A 22,002-nucleotide genomic window follows, 5' to 3' on the forward strand; every position below is an offset into this window, starting at 1 on the left:
TAGGACAAGAGCCACACTAGGCTCGTGCTGTCCTGTCTTCATATCGACTTTTATCTAGATTTTCTTTAAATTTATGAATTGTTTTTGCACACAGTCTTAAGTTCATTCCACTGTTATACTTTTGTAGGGGAAGCTATGTTTCTTGATGTCTCTTCTGCAAACACTCCTTTTCAATTTCCTTCCATGTCCTCTTGTGTCTTTCGTATCTGGTATCATGAGGTCTTCTCTGTCCAACTTTTCCATTCCTTCCAATATCCTATATATTGCTATCAAATCACCTCTTTCCCTTCTTTTTTCTAGTGTAGTCAGGCCCAATCTCTTCAACCTTTCCTCAGAACTATACTGTCTTAGGGTAGCAGGTATTTTAGTTGCAGCTCTCTGGATTCTTTCTAACTTTCTTGTATCCTTTTTCAAACTTGGCGACCACACTAATGCTGCATACTCCAATGTCAGACGTATCATCGTTGTTATCAGTTTGTTTGTCATATCTTCATCAATATAGGAGAATGCTATCTTGATGTTTCTCAGCAGATTATATAATTTTGTTTTATGTGCTTCCCAAATGACAAATTATCAGTAATGATTGCTCCTAGGTCTTTTTCTTCTGATCTTATAGAGATTTCCTCATCCCCTAAGTAATAGCTGCCAACTGGTCTTTTTGCACTTTATTGAAACCTCATCACACTACATTTTTTTAGCATTAAACTCCATATTCCACCTCAATGACCATTCATTAATCTTAATTAAGTCCTGATTTAAAGCATTGCAGTCCTCTTCATTTGTTACTTTCCTCATAATCTTAACATCATCAGCAAAAAGGTTCATATAACTTTCTACTCCTTGTCATATCATTTTACATAAACTGTGAACATAATAGGTGCAGGTACCGAACTTTGGGGGACTCCACTTTGACCAGATTGACCTGCTGCCTTTAATTACTGTCCTCATTTCTCAGTTTGTCAAAAAGTCATTCATCCACTTTAACAGTGATCCACCAAGTCCTCCAATTTTTTCCAATTTCCATATTAGTCCTCTGTGCAGAACTTCAAAATCAAATGTTTTGTATCTAAGTATATGCAGTCAGCCCATCCATCTCTCTCTTGCACTATATCTATTACTCTTGAGTAGAAACTTACCAAATTCGTGACACAAGATCTTTTTCTGAAACCAAATTGTTTCTCTGTTATCACCTTGTTGTCTTCTAGGTATTTCACCCATCTGTTCTTGATGATCTTTTCACAAATCTTCGCCACCACACTTGTGAGTGATACAGGTCTATAATTTAATGGATCTTCTTTACTTCCGGTCTTGTGAATTGGGGTAATATCCGCCCGTTTCCAGTCTTTGGGTACTCTACCTTTTACCAGGTTGGTGCTAATTATATTGTGCAGCACTGAGACTAATTGTGAGCTACACTCTTTTGAAATCCAACTCGATACACCATCAGGACCCATTGCTTTCTTTACATCCAGGTCTTCCAACATATTCTTTACTTCTTCTACCGATGTTTTAATCTCCTTTAGGTCGGTCCCTTTTTCTAACGCTGTCCTCTCACCTCTGAAATAATTTTCCTTAGTAAACACAGAGTGGAAGTATCTGTTAAACACTTCAGCTACCTGTTTTGGGTCTTCCACTGTCTCTTCTCCAGCTTTTACCATGCTTATTTCATCCTTACTCTTTAATTTTCCATTGATGAATTTATAAAATAATTTTGGTTGGTCATTACATTTCTCCACAACATTCTTTTCAAAATTTTTCTGCTCATCTCTGCGATTTTTGACATATTCTTCTTCATATAATTTTTCCACAGGTCCAGTCTCTTGTTTTTCTTCCACTTGCTCCATGCTTTTTCTCTCTCCAGTCTAGCTGTTGCACATCTGTTGTAACAATCCTTTTTGAAAAGGTTCTCTGTTGATCTTTTGGGTACCTATTTCTCTACTCCCTTATTACAAATGACCAGGAAAGCTGTCCACTTTTCCTCTATGTCCTCCTTTTGAATAACTATGTTCCAATTCACTTTGCTGAACTACTTCCTAAGTCGTCCAAAGTTAGTCTTGCTGTAGTTTAGCCATTCTCTTCTGTGGTCCTCTTTTCTTATACTGAGGTTATTATCCATAACTGTGAGCTGAATCAGCACAAGATCACTTTTTCCTATTGGGTTTATATATTTAAGGTCTTCTACTATTTCTTGTTCCTTGGTGAAAATTAGATCGAGCCTTGAAGGTGCTTCATTTCCCCTAAATCTTGTGTCATCTGTAACCTGCTGTGTCAGGAAATTTTCAATAGCCAGGTCTAGTAGCTTGTTCCCCCATGATGACTCACTGCCTTCTGTGGTCCAATTCTCCCAAGATACCTCTTTACAGTTAAAGTCCCCCATCATGAGTATATTGTCATTTTCCTCAAGCAGCTCTGCCAAACATGTCCTTGTGTCCTCAAGCATTTTCTTATATTCATCCTCTCTTCAAGAGTTGGAATAGGGGGGAACATAAGTCACCACAATGTTACGGTATCTTCCCATATTCTGTCTTAAGCTTATTTTCAATACTTCTGCCTCCTCCACCCCATATGTGACAGATTCCAATGATAAATCCTTCCTAACTAGAAGCATGACACCTCCTCCCCATTTATTCTTTCTATTTCTCTTCCAGAAGTTGTATTTTCCTTCACCAATGTTTTATATATCCCCTTCACTTGTCAATTTAGTTTCAACAATTCCAATGATGTCCAGTTTCTCCTCTTTTAAAATAGTCTTCTAGTTCCAACACTGCTGACATTAGTCCATTTATGTTCATGTATGCTACTTTTAGTCTTCCTCTTCCACGTTTACTACCCTCCTGTACCACTTTCTCAACCTCATGTCCATGACCCTCCAAAAGAAGTGCTTTTCTCCACCTCTGATAGTTTTCATTTTTTTTTTCATTTGCTTCTTTTCTTAGTTCATTTATAGTATCTCTCTCTTCTCTGGTTCTGTCTTTTTTTATCCACACTTATTTGTATTCTTCCACCTTGGCCAGTTTCCAGGATTTACTCAGTGTTTCTTCAGCTGCCACTTGTGACCTAAACTTTTCATAGGATGCTGTCCACCCTCAACATATCTACCCAGTCTTTTAATTTCTTCAATCTCTCCAGTCAGCTCTTTTTCTTCTTGTAATGTCTCCACTAATTTTTCCACACATCTCTTTTCCTTCTTTTCTCTTTCAGTCCTCTGAGGTGTACACTCTTCCTTTAGGCTGAATACCACAACAGTTTTTTCTTATCCACATTGTCTGACACCAAGTTTTCTTTCTGCTTTATAGCTTGAACTTTTTCTGTTAGCTTTGTGTCATTTGCCTTGATTTGTTCCTCCACAATTTTCCTAAAATCGATCTTTTTTTCCTCTTGTTCTTTCTTCCAGTTCTCCTGTTTTATGTTTAACTCTTCCACTTTGCCTTCATATCCCATTTATTTTGTTTTCATATAACGTTAGTTTTCTTATGTAGATCATTGTATGCACCTTTCCACACCCCCTTCATGGTGATTAAAGTTTCAACCATCTTCTCCATCGTGTCAGATCTATCCTTCATTTCCTTCATTTTGGCTTCCAGTGTGATAATTCTCCTCATCATTGCTTCCCCGACCCTTTGGCCCTCTTCCCCAAATCTCGAGAAGTCTCTCTGTTTCACCTTAGGGACGGTATCCATTGGTGTAAACAACGTAGTGGGGACTGAAGTAGCCCCCTCCTCACTGCTCATTATAACAATTTAACTTTCTCCAAAACACTTTTGGAGATGGGACAGCAATGAGTTAAACCAGTGTGAACTCTCACCTCTGTATTTCCACTAAGGCAGCTCTCAGCGACGTAGATGGCTGGATTTTTAGGAGCGCCTGTTTATGTTGACTTCTCTGTCTGCCATGGTGTGTGTGTGTGTGTGTGTGTGTGTGTGTGTGTGTGTGTGTGTGTGTGTGTGTGTGTGTGTGTGTGTGTGTGTGTGTGTGTGTGTGTATTTACCTAGTTGTGACATATGGGAGAGGAGCTAAGCTCATGCTGTCCTGTCTCCATTACTGTTTTTATCTAACTTTTCCTTAAAGTCATGAATATTTCTAGCACACACCACTTCTCCCTCCAGTCCATTCCATGCCTCAATGTGTCTATGAGGGAAGTTAAACTTCTTTATGTCCCTTCTGCAGGTGGTTCCTTTTAGTTTTCTTCCATGTCCCCTTGTCTCTCTTTAATTCATTACAAAGAGGTCTTCCCTGTGTGTGTGTATTTATCTAGTTGTATTGTATAGGGCACGAGCCAAAGCTCATTTTGTCCTGCCTCCATAACCATATTTATTCAGTTTCTCTTTAAACATGTGTACACTGTTTGCCACAACTATCTCTTCCTTCAAATTATTCCAGATTTCAATAGTTTGATACAGGAAGCTGTATTTCTTGATGTCACTCGAAGATCCACTCTTCTTTATTTTCTTCCCATGCTCCCTCATCCATCTCTCTCCCTCCTCCATCTGTGGTACCAAGTCATTTCTGCCAATTCTTTCTTTATTGTTTACTAATTTGTACATTGTTATCAGGTCTCCTCTTTCTCTTCTCTCTTGTAGTGTTGGTAATTCCATCTCTTCAATTATTTTTTCATAGCTTAAGTCTTTCAATTCTGGTACCATCTTTGTCACTATCCTCTGTATTCTTTTCAGTTTTCATATATGTTTTTCTCTATGTGGAGCCCAAGCTACTGCTGCATATTCCAATTTAGGTCGTATCATGCTTGTTATAATTTTCTCCATCATTTTTTTATCTAAATAGTTAAAGGTCATCCTAATATTTGTTAACAAGCTGTATGTAGAGGCGAATATGCCATTTATGTGCCTTTCAGGTTATAGTGTGTCCTGAATCATTACTCCCAAATATTTTTCTTCATTATTTTTCATTATTATTTCTCTTCCCATTTTGTACTTCCATGAAGATCTTTTACTGTACCCTTAAAAACCAGTGCTGCTTCAACATAACTATTTTCAAAGGTCTCAGCAATAATTAGCAGGGTTCTCAAGATTGTTTCTCCTGCAAACAATGTAGAAATCTTGTTAATCTGTCACTAGAACCACAAAAAACACCCTTAAAAACCAGTGTAACTTCAACATAATTATTTTCAAAGACTGCAGAGATGATTAGCACAATTCTCGAGTGTTTCTCCTGTTAATAATGTAAAAATCTTGTTAATTTGTCTATAGAACCAAGAACACACTTAAAAACCCATGCAACTTCAACAAGAGCCCTTTGAATGTTGTGGAACTGTGGGCTGGAGTGTTTCAGAATACAGTTGTAATTTATAATAACAGAACCAGGTGTTAAAAAGCAGCGAAAAGTTAATGTTTTTAGTTCAGGTATATTTTATTTGTTTTTGTGGTTTTCACTAGTGTTATAATCTTTTACTTGTTAATATAGGTAAATATAGGAAAAAATGTTATGCTCTTATATATATATATATATATATATATATATATATATATATATATATATATATATATATATATATATATATATATATATATATATATATATATATATTTTTTTTTTTATGTAGGAAGGATACTGGCCAAGGGCAACAAAAATCTAATAAAAAAAAAATGCCCACTGAAATGCCAGTCCCATAAAAGGGTCAAAGCAGTGGTCAAAAATTGGTGGATAAGTGTCTTGAAACCTCCCTCTTGAAGGAATTCAAGTCATTGGAAGGGGGAAATACAGAAGAAGGCAGGGAGTTCCAGAGTTTACCAGAGAAAGGGATGAATGATTGAGAATACTGGTTAACTCTTGTGTTAGAGAGGTGGACAGAATAGGGGTGAGAGAAAGAAGAAAGTCTTGTGCAGCGAGGCCGCGGAAGGAGGGGAGGCATGCAGTTAGCAAGATCAGAAGAGCAGTTGGCATGAAAATAGCGGTAGAAGACAGCTAGATATGCAACATTGCGGCGGTGAGAGAGGGGCTGAAGACAGTCAGTTAGAGGAGAAGAGTTGATGAGACGAAAAGCTTTTGATTCCACCCTGTCTAGAAGAGCGGTATGAGTGGAACCCCGCCAGACATGTGAAGCATACTCCATACGTGGACGGATAAGGCCCTTGTACAGAGTTAGCAGCTGGGGGGGTGAGAAAAACTGGCGGAGACGTCTCAGAACACCTAACTTCATAGAAGCTGTTTTAGCTAGAGATGAGATGTGAAGTTTCCAGTTCAGATTATAAGTAAAGGACAGACCGAGGATGTTCAGTGTAGAAGAGGGGGACAGTTGAGTGTCATTAAAGAAGAGGGGATAGTTGTCTGGAAGATTGTGTCGAGTTGATAGATGGAGGAATTGAGTTTTTGAGGCATTAAACAATACCAAGTTTGCTCTGCCCCAATCAGAAATTTTAGAAAGATCAGAAGTCAGGCGTTCTGTGGCTTCCCTGCGTGATATGTTTACCTCCTGAAGGGTTGGACGTCTATGAAAAGACGTGGAAAAGTGCAGGGTGGTATCATCAGCATAGGAGTGGATAGGACAAGAAGTTTGGTTTAGAAGATCATTAATGAATAATAAGAAGAGAGTGGGTGACAGGACAGAACCCTGAGGAACACCACTGTTAATAGATTTAGGAGAAGAACAGTGACCGTCTACCACAGCAGCAATAGAACGGTTAGAAAGGAAACTTGAGATGAAGTTACAGAGAGAAGGATAGAAACCGTAGGAGGGTAGTTTGGAAATCAAAGCTTTGTGCCAGACTTTATCAAAGGCTTTTGATATGTCCAAGGCAACAGCAAAAGTTTCACCAAAGTCTCTAAAAGAGGATGACCAAGACTCAGTAAGGAAAGCCAGAAGATCACCAGTAGAGCGGCCTTGACGGAACCCATACTGGCGATCAGATAGAAGGTTGTGAAGTGATAGATGTTTAAGAATCTTCCTGTTGAGGATAGATTCAAAAACTTTAGATAAGCAGGAAATTAAAGCAATAGGACGGTAGTTTGAGGGATTAGAGCGGTCACCCTTTTTAGGAACAGGTTGAATGTAGGCAAACTTCCAGCAAGAAGGAAAGGTAGATGTTGACAGACAGAGCTGAAAGAGTTTGACTAGGCAAGGTGCAAGCATGGAGGCACAGTTTTGGAGAACAATAGGAGGGACCCCATCAGGTCCATAAGCCTTCCGAGGGTTTAGACCAGCGAGGGCATGGAAAACATCATTACGAAGAATTTTAATACGTGGCATGAAGTAGTCAGAGGGTGGAGGAGAGGGAGGAACAAGCCCAGAATCGTCCAAGGTAGAGTTTTTAGCAAAGGTTTGAGCAAAGAGTTCAGCTTTAGAAATAGATGTGATAGCAGTGGTGCCATCTGGTTGAAGTAGAGGAGGGAAAGAAGAAGAAGCAAAGTTATTGGAGATATTTTTGGCTAGATGCCAGAAATCACGAGGGGAGTTAGATCTTGAAAGGTTTTGACATTTTCTTTTAATGAAGGAGTTTTTGGGTAGTTGGAGAACAGACTTGGCATGGTTCCGGGCAGAAATATAAAGTGCATGAGATTCTGGTGATGGAAGGCTTAAGTACCTTTTGTGGGCCACCTCTCTATCATGTATAGCACAAGAACAAGCTGTGTTAAACCAAGGTTTGGAAGGTTTAGGTCAAGAAAAAGAGTGAGGAATGTATGCCTCCATGCCAGACACTATCACCTCTGTTATGCACTCAGCACACAAAGACGGGTCTCTGACACGGAAGCAGTAGTCATTCCAAGGAAAATCGGCAAAATACCTCCTCAGGTCCCCCCAACTAGCAGAGGCAAAACGCCAGAGGCACCTTCGCTTAGGGGGATCCTGAGGAGGGATTGGAGTGATAGGACAAGATAAAGATATGAGATTGTGATCGGAGGAGCCCAACGGAGAAGAAAGGGTGACAGCATAAGCAGAAGGATTAGAGGTCAGGAAAAGGTCAAGAATGTTGGGCGTATCTCCAAGACGGTCAGGAATACGAGTAGGGTGTTGCACCAATTGCTCTAGGTCATGGAGGATAGCAAAGTTGTAGGCTAGTTCACCAGGATGGTCAGTGAAGGGAGAGGAAAGCCAAAGCTGGTGGTGAACATTGAAGTCTCCAAGAATGGAGATCTCTGCAAAAGGGAAGAGGGTCAGAATGTGCTCCACTTTGGAAGTTAAGTAGTCAAAGAATTTCTTATAGTCAGAGGAGTTAGGAGAGAGGTATACAGCACAGATAAATTTAGTATGAGAATGACTCTGTAGTCGTAGCCAGATGGTGGAAAACTCGGAAGATTCAAGAACGTGGGCACGAGAGCAGGTTAAGTCATTGCGCACATAAACGCAGCATCCAGCTTTGGATCGAAAATGAGGATAGAGAAAGTAGGAGGGAACAGAAAAGGGGCTACTGTCAGTTGCCTCAGACACCTGAGTTTCAGTGAGGAAAAGAAGATGAGGTTTAGAAGAGGAGAGGTGGTGTTCTACAGATTGAAAATTAGATCTTAGACCGCGAATGTTGCAGAAGTTATATATATATATATATATATATATATATATATATATATATATATATATATATATATATATATATATATATATATATATATATATATATATATATATATATATATATATATATATATATATATATATATATATATATATATATATATATATATATATATATATATATATATATATATATTGTTACGACCACAATTCCCAGCCCCTTCACAAAGCTGCCGCACCTGGACTAACTTCCCTGAACCATCTCCTGCATGGACTTGGTGCAGGGCTCAAAGATGGGTGTATAGGGGTACCTTGTGACTCCTGAACCCTTTTCACAACAGTCATAATACCAAGTCACACTAATTGAGGTTGCCAGTCTATTATAGCCACCTACAGTCAAGGGAAATATGCTAACAATAATTAACTGCTACAGCTGTGAAAGGATCAAAAACCATGTTTAAGAGAAACAGTTATAACATACAGTAACACGTATATGGTTGAGGTATAATGCCTCGCTGGACATCCGCCCTCTGTAACAAATCCATCAACTGCCCAGCAGTGTGTTATAGCCTTAAGCCGAGTAGTGTCATTTATGGTCTCCTTGGCAGCAGGCCATCTCAGGACCTGAAGAGGGAGTAAAGTTCATTACACAGCTAATTACTTAAATCGTCTGTGGCTGAACTGTGTCAACCAGCAGCAGAGATGGGCACTTCTGCAAGCCTCAGACTCCGCAATTGTGGAAGGTAATTTTTGTTTGCAGATTTGCGTTCGCGGCAAAATCCCCGCAAATTTACGGATTTGTGTTTGCGGAACTACTTCTGCACACACAAACATGCCCGCAAAGCACATTGTGAAGCAAGCACAAGTTTGTTTTGGGTTGCTGAAACTTGCCATATCTGAACTGTCAAGTTGGCAACTATAGAAGCCTTTAGCTCAGGCTTAGTGTTGCCAACTTAGCACTTTTGACACTAAATCTAGCAATTTTCATAATAATCTAGTGCCAAACATTTACACCTCTTATTCCATAACTAGTGCTCTATTTTTGTCCCATTTAGTGCCATATTTCAAAGTGTTAACCTATAATTTAGCCAGTTGATCTGACCCAGCTGATCGAGGAGGAGCAAGCTCAGCTCAGGCCTCTTGACACCATGACTTTGCCTAGCCACCACAGGTGTGCAGCTCACACACTCAACTTGTTGGCCACAGTTGATGTGGAGAAAGTTCCCTCCTGGTCATCAGGTACCCGCCCATGCTTCTCCAAGGTGAAAGGCAAGGCACAGGCTCTGTGGAACAAATAGAATAGGATGCCAACCACTGCAGCCACCATCAAAAGGGAGGTGGGCAGGAAACTCAAGACCCCCAACATCACCTGCAGGAAATCCCTCTACAACTCAGTAGAAGTGTTGAATGATGACCTCAACACAAAGCTGGCCCAAATTAATATGATCTGCCTGGATAACAACTTGTCCACCTTCAACCAGACAGACAAGGATCTCATTACAGAATACCTCACAGTGATGAAGCCAGTGGTGACCAGCCTGGACAAACTCCAGTCAGAGAAAGAGGCCTACGGGGAGGTCCTGCTTCCTACCCTCTATATCCTCAGGAATAAGCTGGAGTCCATGAGAACCAACAATTTAAAGTATGCCCAACTATTGTTGGAGTACCTCCTTGACAACCCTGTGAGTGAAGAGAAGAGACTGAAGGGTTTCAAAGCTAGGTTCTCTGCAGTGAGATGGACCTCCTCATGATGACTGCAATCCAGCCCCGCTTCAAGCTGTCTGTGGTCCACCTTCTCAACCCAGACAAGGTTGATACAGTGAGGTCAAGGTTGTTGAAAGAAATAAAGGAGCATGCTGTTGCCATTAATACAGCAGAAGCCAGCACCAGCAGTGCAGATGAAAATGGAGAGGATGACTTCTTCAAGGAATTGAGAGTGAACATGCCTGGGTCTGGGGCAATGGAGGTCAGCAACCACACCCACCTCTCCAACAAGCAAGGAATTTTAACACTTGGTGCTCTGAAAGAAGCACCAACTGCAGCTTGGACCAGAGCAAGTTTCCCACCCTTTGGCAAGCAGCCTGGGTTGATGTATAGCACAGCTATCCCTAGTTCTGCAGCCGTGGAAGACTATTCTCCCAAGGGTCAGACATAATGAACCCAAAAAGGGCCAGCCTGACCTCTGAAAAGTTTGACCATTTGACCTTCATGAAGGGCAACATGGTCCTGCTCAAGACAGAATTACCTTCATTGTTGTTGGAGGACTTAATTAAGCAAATTTCAACATGGGGCAGTGGGGGATTTGAATCCGGGTCCACCAGGTGTTAAGTGGGCCTGGGTTCTAATCTCTGACTGCCCTGTGATAATAACATTAAAAATTAATATCCATCTATCTATCTATCTATATACCTTAGCTTTTTCTACCATGCAGGTGGGTAGCCCAGGCAGGGCACAACCTAGGTAACATAACATTAAAATAACATTAAAAATTATAATGATAAAGATAACACTAAAATAAAGTTAAACAACACATTTATTTATCTCTGCAATAATTGATTGATCTATCTTTTTCAGTTCTTTTAACCATCTTTTAATGCTTTTGTCGTAAAAAGAAAAAGATATTAAGGAATGGTTTGTGGTTTGTGGATTTGTGGTTGTGGAAAAGTAAATGTCAGAAGGTTTGCAGATTTGTGGTTGTGGAAGGTAGGTTGTGTGTTTTCGGATTTGTGGTTTGTAGAAGTGATTTTTGGTTTGCAGTGTCAGCAGTAGCATTTAAGACAAAACAAGGTCACTAATAAGAAATATGAGAAACTACTACAAAACGAGTGCCCATGAACACAAAGGATGGTCATTCACCACTCAGTGTACAAGAGCTTGGCCTTCACACATTGCCAAGGAGTCACTTCCCTGGGTATGGAGAGTGTTATACACAACTACCCTTCCTGGCAGACTACCATGGAGACTCCTATTCTATATAAGTAGGCTGGGGTGTATGGCTGGTAACGACTCACTTATCCCCTTAAGGCAACTGACCTGACTAACTCTTGTCCTGCCTCAGTCTCCGTCAGATATTAGGGCTTGTCTCAATACATTTGTTCTGTCGAAGCGCTGGGTAGTGAATAACTGTGGGAAAGTGCACCCAACACTTTCTCCCATTCTGCTACAAGAGGGTGGGTGACACACATGCATACACTTGTCCACACTCTACTTTCTGCACTGTCTTTACATGAATAAAACACTTCTAAAAATTCTACTAATTAAATTAGGGGGGTTACTTTATGGTCAAGAGCATCTCTTCTACTAAATACTGGGTGAGATTCAGATAGAATGGACAAGGGGAAATAAGGAAATTTATATGGGGAACATGAGTGACTGCTTGAATAAATAGCATTCTAGAAGCTTCAGGCTTGGTAGCTCCATGTCTGAGACACATCTAAGTCTCGTCCCCAACCTCTCTCTCTCTCTCTCTCTCTCTCTCTCTCTCTCTCTCTCTCTCTCTCTCTCTCTCTCTCTCTCTCTCTCTCTCTCTCTCTCTCTCTCTCTCTCTCTCTCTCTCTCTCTCTCTCTCTCTCTCTTGTTCTTTATTCTTTTCTCTCACACCCTTACTACTTTCTTAATTTTATATTATGTTATTTTGCTGCACACAACAATATATATATATATATATATATATATATATATATATATATATATATATATATATATATATATATATATATATATATATATATATACGCTATTTATTACACTTATTCTTACTTTACTGGACCACTTTAACTCATTTTTTGTGTTATATTAATTCCAGCTGTTGTGGTCAATAGAATAATCTAAAATAATCTAATCTAATGTGTATTTATTTACCTAGTTGTGTTTACCTAGTTGTGGTTTACAGGAGGGGAGTAATCTCATAGTATCACGTCTCTGTATCTATCCAGTTTGGTCTTAAAGGCATGGACAGTCATGGCTTTGACAACGTCTTCGCTGAGTTCATTCCATTTATTCACAATTCTGGGAGGAAAACTACACTTCTTGATGTCTCTTCTACAGTTAACTTTCTTCATCTTCTTACTGTGTCCCCTTGTACTCTGTGTGTCTAAAGTTATAAAAAATTCTTTATCCACATATTCCATACCATTTATCATTCTATAGATGTTTATTAAATTCCCTCTCTCTCTCTCCTATTTTCAAGGATAGGAATTTCTAACATTCTTAATCTCTCTTAATCTCGACTTACTCAACTCTGGAACCATCTTAGTGATCACTCCTTGTACTCTTTCTAATTTTATAATATTCTTTGTATGAGGAGACCACACCACTGCCACATATTCCAATCTTGGTCTTATCATGGAAATCAACAACTTTTTTCTTTAGTTAGTTCCTTTAATGTGTGTATGTATGTGTGTGTGTGTGTGTATTTCAGCAACAGCACACACACACACACACACACACACACACACACACACACACACACACACACACACACACACACACACACACACACACTAAAGAAACTAACTAAAGGAAAAATTAGACTTGCAGATATGGAGAGAGGACCACACAAGTGTAGCTCAGGCCTTGTAAATTACTAGGTAAATACATGAGAGAGAGAGAGAGAGAGAGAGAGAGAGAGAGAGAGAAACTAAAATCTAAAAATGTGCTGTTATAATTGGCAGGCCAGCTGAACGGACTGAACAGCAGTGACACCAGCACTGGGGGAGGCAAAATGAAGGCTTTTTACGACAGCTGCCTCAACCTGGGGAGTCAGGATGCCAGGCAGGACTGGGCAAAACCCATCAAGGACATGTTTGGCGCCTATCAGTTCACTGACGTAGAGCTGACTGGCTTAGACTTCACCTTTGACCTGAGTGAAGCTTTGGGCAACATGATGAAAAATGGCTTGTGAGTTGAATGTGAATGAATGTATGATACTCTCCACTGGTCTCCTTCTCTTGTTGTTTACTTCTTCTTCTGTGGTGGTGGTGGTGGTGGTGGTGGTGGCCTTGTCAGGGTACCACTGGGGATCAAGCAGATCAACACACTCTCTTCTGCACCTTCCTCAGTCATACCAATTACAAGCACATCTTCCTTCACTGCATTCATAAACTTTCTCTCAGGTCTATGTCTGTCTTTTCCTTTCTTGGTTCATTATTCTTTGCTCTCTCTCTCTCTCTCTCTCTCTCTCTCTCTCTCTCTCTCTCTCTCTCTCTCTCTCTCTCTCTCTCTCTCTCTCTCTCTCTCTCTCTCTCTCTCTCTCTCTCTCTCTCTCCCCTCAGTACACCACTCTTCAACATGGAGCTCTCTCGCTAAATTTACTTCTCCTAACCTTTATCTTCATGTTTTATTCCTTCCTTGGTTCATAATTTTTTGGTCTCACTCATCTCTCCCTCTCTCTTTTTCTCTCTTCTCCCCAGCACACCATTCTTCAACATAGAGCTTGATGTTGATGCGGATAAGCCAGAGGCCTTCATGATGAGCCTACATCCCACTGCACCTGGATCGCCCTTCAGTGATGACCCGTCCAGGAAAGTTTGCCTTGAGGAACACCACAGCAACCTCCTATCTCTGGGCAGTACCTCTTATAATGTTGCTGAAGAATACAACAGTTTTATGAAATGTGTGGTGAGTGTGCTTTGAGAATCCCAATATATGTGTGTGTGTGTGTGTGTGTGTGTGTGTGTGTATGTATGTATGTGTGTACTAAACCTAAACTAACCAAACCTAACTACTACTACTACTGTGTGTGTCTAGCATATTCACAATCCTCTCTCTCTCTCTCTCTCTCTCTCTCTCTCTCTCTCTCTCTCTCTCTCTCTCTCTCTCTCTCTCTCTCTCTCTCTCTCTCTCTCTCTCTCTCTCTCTCTCTCTCTCTCTCTCTCTCTCTCTCTCTCTCTCTCTCATGTAGTATGTGGTGAGTGTGCTTCAAGAGTCCCAGTCTTTGTTTACCTAGTTATATTTACCTAGTTGTGCTTTTATGGGACAAGAGGTCTGCTGATGCTGTCCCATCTCCATATCTTTTAATATCCAGCTTATCCCTGAATCCTTGCATTTACTATCTCCTTATCCAGACTGTTCCATACATCTATACTTCTATATAGAAAACTATACTTTTTGACATCTCTTCTACAAACACTCTTCTTCAGCCTCCTTCCATGTCCTAGTATCTTGTGTGTCCCAAACCATCAAGTCACTCTAGTCCACCTCCTTCACTTTCTCATACTCTTTATATATTACAATCAAGTCCTCCATTCTCTCCTTTTTCACAGTGTTGGTAGATGTAACCTTGCCAATCTGTCTTCATATGACAAGTCCCTGGTACTTGGTACAGTCTTCCTTGCTGCTCTGTCAACTCTCTCCAACTTTCTTACATTTTTTTCTTGTAGGGCAACCACACTACAGCTGCATACTCCAGTCTAGATCTAATCAGTGATATAATCATCTTCCTGATCATCTCTTCATCTGTATACACAAAGGCCAGCCTTATTCTTCTCAACAAGTTACAAGTTTCTCCTGTAATGTTGCTAATGTGTGTCTCCTGTGTCAAATTTTCAATCATAGTAACAACCACATCCTTTTCCTCTTCTGCTCTACTCAACTTCTCACCATTCAACACATAATTTCCTTTTACTCTCCTCACACTTTCCAAACTTTATTACTTTACATTTCTTTAGATTAAATTCTGTTTCCCATCATGACTCATCTGAAATCTTGTTCATATCTTCTTGCAACACTCCACAATTTTCTTTCAACTTTTTTTCAGCAACTTGGCATCATCTAAAAAAAAGGCTCATGTAGCTATTCATGCTATCATATCATTTAGTGTATACAAACATGATTGGTGTCAGTACTAAGCCTTGGGGTACTCTTTTGACTTTCCTCCACAATGACTCTCAATGTTTTACCACTGTTCACATCTTCCTATCAATCAAAAAATTCTTCATCCATCTCTGCAGACCACCCCTCAGATCACCATCATGCTCCAACTTCCACACCAATCTCCTGTGCAGCACTTTATCAAAGGTTTTCTTCAGGTCTAGATATACACAGTTTGCCTATCCATCTCTCTCTCTCTTGTATTATATTCCACTCTCTAATAAAACTCAGCAAGTTTGTAACACACAACTTCCCTCTTCTTATTCAAATTGTTGCTTTATCATCACTTAATTTTCTTCCTGGTACTGCATCCATTTATCCTTCACTAATGTTTCACACATCTTGCATACCACACATGTTAGAGACACTATAGTTCAGTGGCTCTTCTTTGTTACCACCTTTATAGATTGGAACTATGTTTGCTGTCTTCCATTCAAGAAGGACTACTTTCATTTAAGGATCTCTCAGTAATACTGTGAACCACCCACGTCACCTGCTGATTGCATTCTTTCAATACCATCCCAACACTCCATCAGTTCCAGGGACCTGTTTAACATCTAGTCCCTCCAACTGTTTCTGCACATCTTCCTCAGTCACTTGGATTTCCTCCTGACCCATTTCTTTGCTCATCTCACTCTGCCCCACAAATGTCCTCTCTTCTGTGAACACTGAATGAAAAACTCATCTCTGCCATTTCAACTGGATTCTCACACATCTGACTGTTCACTTTAAACCTATTTATTCCTTTTCTGATTTTCATTTTGCTATTCACATATCTGAAGAATATTTTTTGGTTCCTGCTTACATTTGTCCATAACATCCTTCCAATAGCTTGTCCTTTCTTCTCTGATAACCCTTACATACTCATTTCTTGCAGTTGTGTAGTTTTGCCACATCTGCGTTCATTTTCTCCTCCATCTGTTCCATGCCTCACTACTTTGCATCTTCTATTATACCAGTCTTTGTTATGTCTTCTTGTTGTATTTACTTTGGTACACATCTCACTTCCTCCTCATAAATACTGATGAATGCTTTCCACCTCTTTTGCACACTTTCTGCTGTCATAAGGGCATTCCTGTCCATCTCACCAAAGTATCTCTTCATTAGTTCAACAATTAGTCTTACCATAGTTAAGTCTTTCATTCCTATAACCTTCACATCTACCATCTTATTCCTTTTCTTTTATATGAAACTTTATCATAACATGGTCCCTTTTTCCTACTGGACAATCATAGTTCACGTCTTCAACAATATCCACGTGTGTGTGTGTGTGTGTGTGTGTGTGTGTGTGTGTGTGTGTGTATCAGTACTGACCTTGACCCATATTCTGAAATGCTTTGCTCTTTCACCACAACTTTTTTTCAAAGCCCACAAAGGAATCATTAGCTGGAATTTCAAGTTTTCTCTTGCTAATAATGTAGAAATCTTGTTAATCTGTCACTCAAATCATAAAAACACCCTAGAAAACCTATGCTATTTCAACATGACTATTTTCAAATGCCAGAGATGATTAGCTGCATTCTCAAGAGTATTTCTTCCATTAAAAATTTACAAGTCTTGTTAATCTGTCAATAGAACTGTACAAACATCTTTAAAAACCAGAGTAACTTCAACATGACTATTTTCAAAGGCTACATAGATGATCATTTGGGTTCTCAAGTGTTTTTTTCTGTTAATGATGCAGAAATCTTATTAACCTGTCACTAAAACAATAAAAACAGCTTTAAAACCTTGTGTCACCAACTAGAGCCTTTTGAATGTAGTGGTGTAACACATAAGTGTTTCAGAATACTGTCCTATCAACTGGCAATGTGATTCCTCTGTTTACAGAAGACTGGAAAAGGACTGGAGGCAAGACTAGTCAGAATGAAGGAAGCTGTGGTTCAGCTTGGCCTCATGAACCACCTAACCCCCAAGAAATCAGAGGAACTGTTGGCACAAACTTTAAGCAACACAAAGACCTTCTTAACAGAGCTTTCTGAAGTGAGTACTAAAGAAATGTTGGGTTATTCAAGTGTGGTGTAGTCAGAATGCTTAGCCTGAGTAATTGAGTTAGGAGTAACAGTAGCAGATTCTGGCTTGATAAACTTAAATTCAGTAAAAGACAAGAAGAAGTTGCCCTCAAATAGTGATAGGTGACTGGAATAGACTCAGTAAATATGTCTACCTGTATCCACCTATCATCCACATACATGCCAACCTGTTTCCACCTATGACATACTTTTGGCAGAAAAGTTTAATTCTGATTGATCTAACCTACATCAATTTGAAGTTGAAATATATTGTTGGTTCTGGGTCATTTAATATTTTACTATTTTTTTTAGTTACCCATAAAAAAATTTAATTTACTCTTTTCTATCATCAGTACAAGTACTGCAGTACTTGTACTGCAGTACATCAGTACTGCAAGTAGCCAAATGTTTCCAAGAAAAACAAAAGAGGAGCATTTCACTGTCATCAGTGAGCCTGGGAACAATTACCTCTTCCACTTTGTCCCAGAAAAGGTTACAAAAGAAGAATCACATGCAGAGAAGATCACTAAGGCTATGTTTGCATGGCTGAGGGAAAGGGGTTTGGATAAAAGCTTAATGGCCATTGGAGGAGACTCCACAAAATGTAAACACAGGTGTAAATGCTGGAGTAATGCAAAAAATGGAGCTCCATTTTGGCAGAAAGCTTGTTTGGTTGGTCTGTAACCTGCACACTGGGAAACTTCCTCCCTGTCATTTCATCATCAACCTGGATGGCCCAATACCATCTGACAACAGATGTTCCAGGCCAGTAGGAAAAGCTCTTTGACTCTGTTGCAGACTTGGATATCAACCCAAATTTCACTCATATACCTTTAGGTCCTCCTCTTACCAAGATACTTCAGGAAATGGTGCAAAATCTTTCCACTGATCAATACTACAGCTATACAATTGTATCAGCAATCAGAGATGGAGTGATTCCTACAAAATTTTCTCTATTGGAAATAGGACCAGTAAACCAGTCACTGGCTGACCACTGCTAACAGATTTTTTGGTTGTGGGTGTCAAAGCATGAGCTCAAAGGAAAAGCCTTTAAGAATCTGTGACTGATTGTCGAGTTCATCGTTGGTGTACATTACCCATGCTGGTTTAATGTTAAGATTAAGCACTCTTGGACTAAGGGGCCAAGACACATTCTTTGTCAACTTCACTGCCTTAAGGGCCGTACTTTTAAAAACCTTCGTCAGGCCTGGCGATCACCTGGAGAAGCTGCGCCAGGCGACCGCATGAGTGAGGAAGTCCTTACTTTAAAAACACAATGTTCGCCAAGGTTGTCGATCACCAGGGTTGGTGAACGTGAGTGGCCGCCAGTGCTAACATTTTCTGTCCCTGCTCGACTTAGCACATCAGCCACTGAAAACGCGTGGGAAATCCAAGTTTGTTTACACCAGCTGTTATCATCATGGCTTCCTGCATTAACGCTACCGCGATTTCTCGTGCCTCTCTTGTATCCATTTTGGATAAAGAGGTACTGCTGGAGCTCGTTAAGGACCATATAGATGTCCTGAATGATAAAAGTATGAAATTTTATGCTAGTAACAAGAAGTCACAGGCGTAGCAGGAGATTGCCAACAAGTTTTGTGATCTAACCGTCACCAAAAAACTCCTCAGCAATTGCCGAAGATATGGGAGAATCTTAAAAACAGGTGAGTGACATTGTTTTTCCTAAATGAAATATAATACATGACAATGTGAATGGAATTAAGTTAATTTTACCACCTTCTTTTCTTTGCTTGTGGTGTAACTTTGTGGTAGGTAGGTAGTGAAAAAATATATATAAAATATTTGTAAGATTTTCAAACCTGTCTTTTGGACAATTTTTTTTTCTTTTCTGATATATTTTTAGGTTCTGAATTTAGTTAAAAGTTCCTTTAATGTTCTAGGAATTTATATTTTCAACCAACTTAACTTTACATAATTTGATGAATTTGATCTAAATTAACTAATCAAAACAACTTCAGGAAGTTGGAAGAAGTATAGGCCAGAGTGAATATGGGCTGTAGAGGTGTGGTTGAGGTTTATTGGGATGGAGTTAAATTGAACAGTATTGCTTCAGATCGTTCCTCCTCTGACATTGGTAGGCCAACATCTGATACTCCTCATCATATATATATATATATATATATATATATATATATATATATATATATATATATATATATATATATATATATATATATATATATATATATAATTTTTTTTATACAATATGCACCTCAAACTGGTGGATAGAAATGCTGTTACTGTAGTGGTTCAGGTTAGTGTAGGTCAGGTTAGGTTAGGTCACCTTGCAATATTTTTTTTGCTGGTACTTTTTGGTATGTTTTAACTTGAATGAGTATGTTTTACTAATCTTTTCACAAATCTTAAGTTTTGAGGGGAGGAGATGGGAAAACTTATGATTTGCACAGAAGCAGCAAATTCATCGAAAATACACATAAAGCAACCAGAGTAAATATCCAAGTGAATTGTGAAATGGGAAAAAATTTAAAATATACCAGCTTAACTAGCGCTGAGATGACTGGGGGTCGAGTTGACCATAAAGCAAAGAAAATGATAGATTGCATGTACATTACCAAGTTTAGTGTTATAAGGTTAACCAAATAATCATCATGAACACCTTTTCAGAGACAAGAAGGATTACTCCCGCCAAAAGGCTGAGAGGGTGAAGACAGGAGGAGGTCCATCACCAAAGCCGTTGGACTCTTTTTCCGTCGCTGTCCTTCCTTTGCTGGAGGAAGAGCTACAGCCTCTCCCAAATGAGTGGAACAGTGACCGTGGATACCACGAAGAACTTCAGTCTGAAAATGTTGGTAAGTCACTCTGAGGGAGTTTATTTTGTAACAGATTTTTTTTTTTAATAATCTAATTTTTCCAACTTCATCATGAGGGTTACAGGTTTTGTTGATAAAATATCTTACAAAGTCTTAATTATTTTGCTCTGAAAAGTTTTGGTCTCTTTTTGTTAGTATTCATTAAAACATTTACTTGAAAGTGCTTGACTGACTCATCTACATAATGCACTTGCTGTTATATATTTTTAATTCAACCTCTACTTATCTTTAGAGATCAATAATACCTGCAACATGTATAGGTTATCTTCAGCATAATATTGTATGTGTGGACTAATATTGAACATTAAGGTACAAGTGGATTCCTTGGTTAATTTCCTGAAAAATAAGTGTTTTTTTTTTTTTTTTTTTTAGAGGATGGCTCTGTAATATTTTCTGTGGCACACGTGGAGGAGCTTCCTCCTCTGCCAGTGTCCCACACCTCTGCCAATGATCTATGCCCCACTCCTCTGCCAGTGGCCCACTCTTCCTCTGCCAGTGATCTGCACCTTACTCCTCCTCTGCCTGTGCCCCACTCCTCTGTCAGTGCTGCATGCACCATTGCTCAGCCAATGGCTGCAAAGCAGAGGAGTATCAGAAAAAGGCTAACGACCACTAGGAAGCAGGAAGCTCTAAAGCTGGCTTCAGAAAGAAATCACATAAATAATAAATAAGGAACTGGACCTTCAGCTTCACCAGAAACACTTGGAAGTACTAGAAAAAGAGAAACAAGAAATGATGGCATATTATGCAAGACTCAGAGAATATGTCGACATGAAGATCAAACATGAAATTGAAAGGCACAGTAAAGAGATGGCATCCCTCTAACTCCTTCCGGATAGCATATGACACCTAATCATCTAATATTCTTCTATATAATTATATTATTTTAAGTCTATATTGGGTTATAATGCATGTAGAGTATATAAATCTTTAATAAAGGTGACTAGACTAATCATAATTTTTACTGATAATCTTATAAGCAGAGATATGGATAAGTTGAGTAGATATATTGTGTGTGTCATCCATGAATGAGAGGGTTGTGTTGAAAGGTTGTTTTGAGTTAGTGACATTATGCATTGCTGACATTGTAGTTTGCCTTGTGGCTCACATCAGCGATAATGCTGGTTAAGATATAATAAGTGGTGTGTTCATTTCGATGAGAAGTGTTTTGTACCGCTCTATCATCCTCACTTCGGTCGCTCATTACCCGTGTGCTAAGACATTAGAGTGTGTATGCTTTTTATAGTCACACACACACACACACACTATAATATCTTGTCACATTGATGTCAGAATGAGAATACTACGAAACACGTCTCATCAGAGAGAACACACCACTATTTATTGTAACCAGCATTATTCCTGATGTGGGCCCTAAGGCAAAGTTCAATCTCAGCAATGCATAATATCACTAACTCAAAACAATTTTCCAACACTAACATCTCACCTCTGGATGTCACACATACATAAACACACACACACCCACATGATAAGCCTACTCAACTTATCCTTCTCTCTACATATATGTTTATTAGTAAAAATTATAGTTAATCTATAGTCACAATTAATTATTGAATTATAGACTGTATGTACATGCATTATAGTCCAATACGCATAGACCTACAATAATATAATTATACAGAAGCATATTAGATGATTAGGTGTCGTGCATTAGGATCCAGCATTTCATGCACATACTTTGTTCATAAACTCCTCATTCCTCATCCTCATAAACATTAAACACATGTGATATTAAAAGACAGGATAATGTTTTTCTATTATTATTAACCCATTATAAAAGTTG

General features: G+C 39.2%; 1 protein-coding gene across 5 annotated transcripts in view; it reads left to right on the plus strand.

Annotated features, from left to right (window-relative positions):
- Positions 1 to 22,002, plus strand: part of LOC135092722 (uncharacterized) — a 101,679-nt gene that overhangs the window by 30,779 nt on the left and 48,898 nt on the right. For all 5 annotated transcript variants that reach the window (XM_063991357.1, XM_063991361.1, XM_063991359.1 and 2 more), the window contains 3 exons: positions 13,138 to 13,363; positions 13,876 to 14,083; positions 17,165 to 17,317. In XM_063991357.1, the coding sequence (XP_063847427.1) occupies positions 13,138 to 13,363; positions 13,876 to 14,083; positions 17,165 to 17,317 (587 nt within the window). The remainder of the gene's footprint in view (positions 1 to 13,137; positions 13,364 to 13,875; positions 14,084 to 17,164; positions 17,318 to 22,002) is intronic.

Source organism: Scylla paramamosain, chromosome 40, assembly GCF_035594125.1.
Source record: "Scylla paramamosain isolate STU-SP2022 chromosome 40, ASM3559412v1, whole genome shotgun sequence".
Lineage (NCBI taxonomy): Eukaryota > Metazoa > Arthropoda > Malacostraca > Decapoda > Portunidae > Scylla > Scylla paramamosain.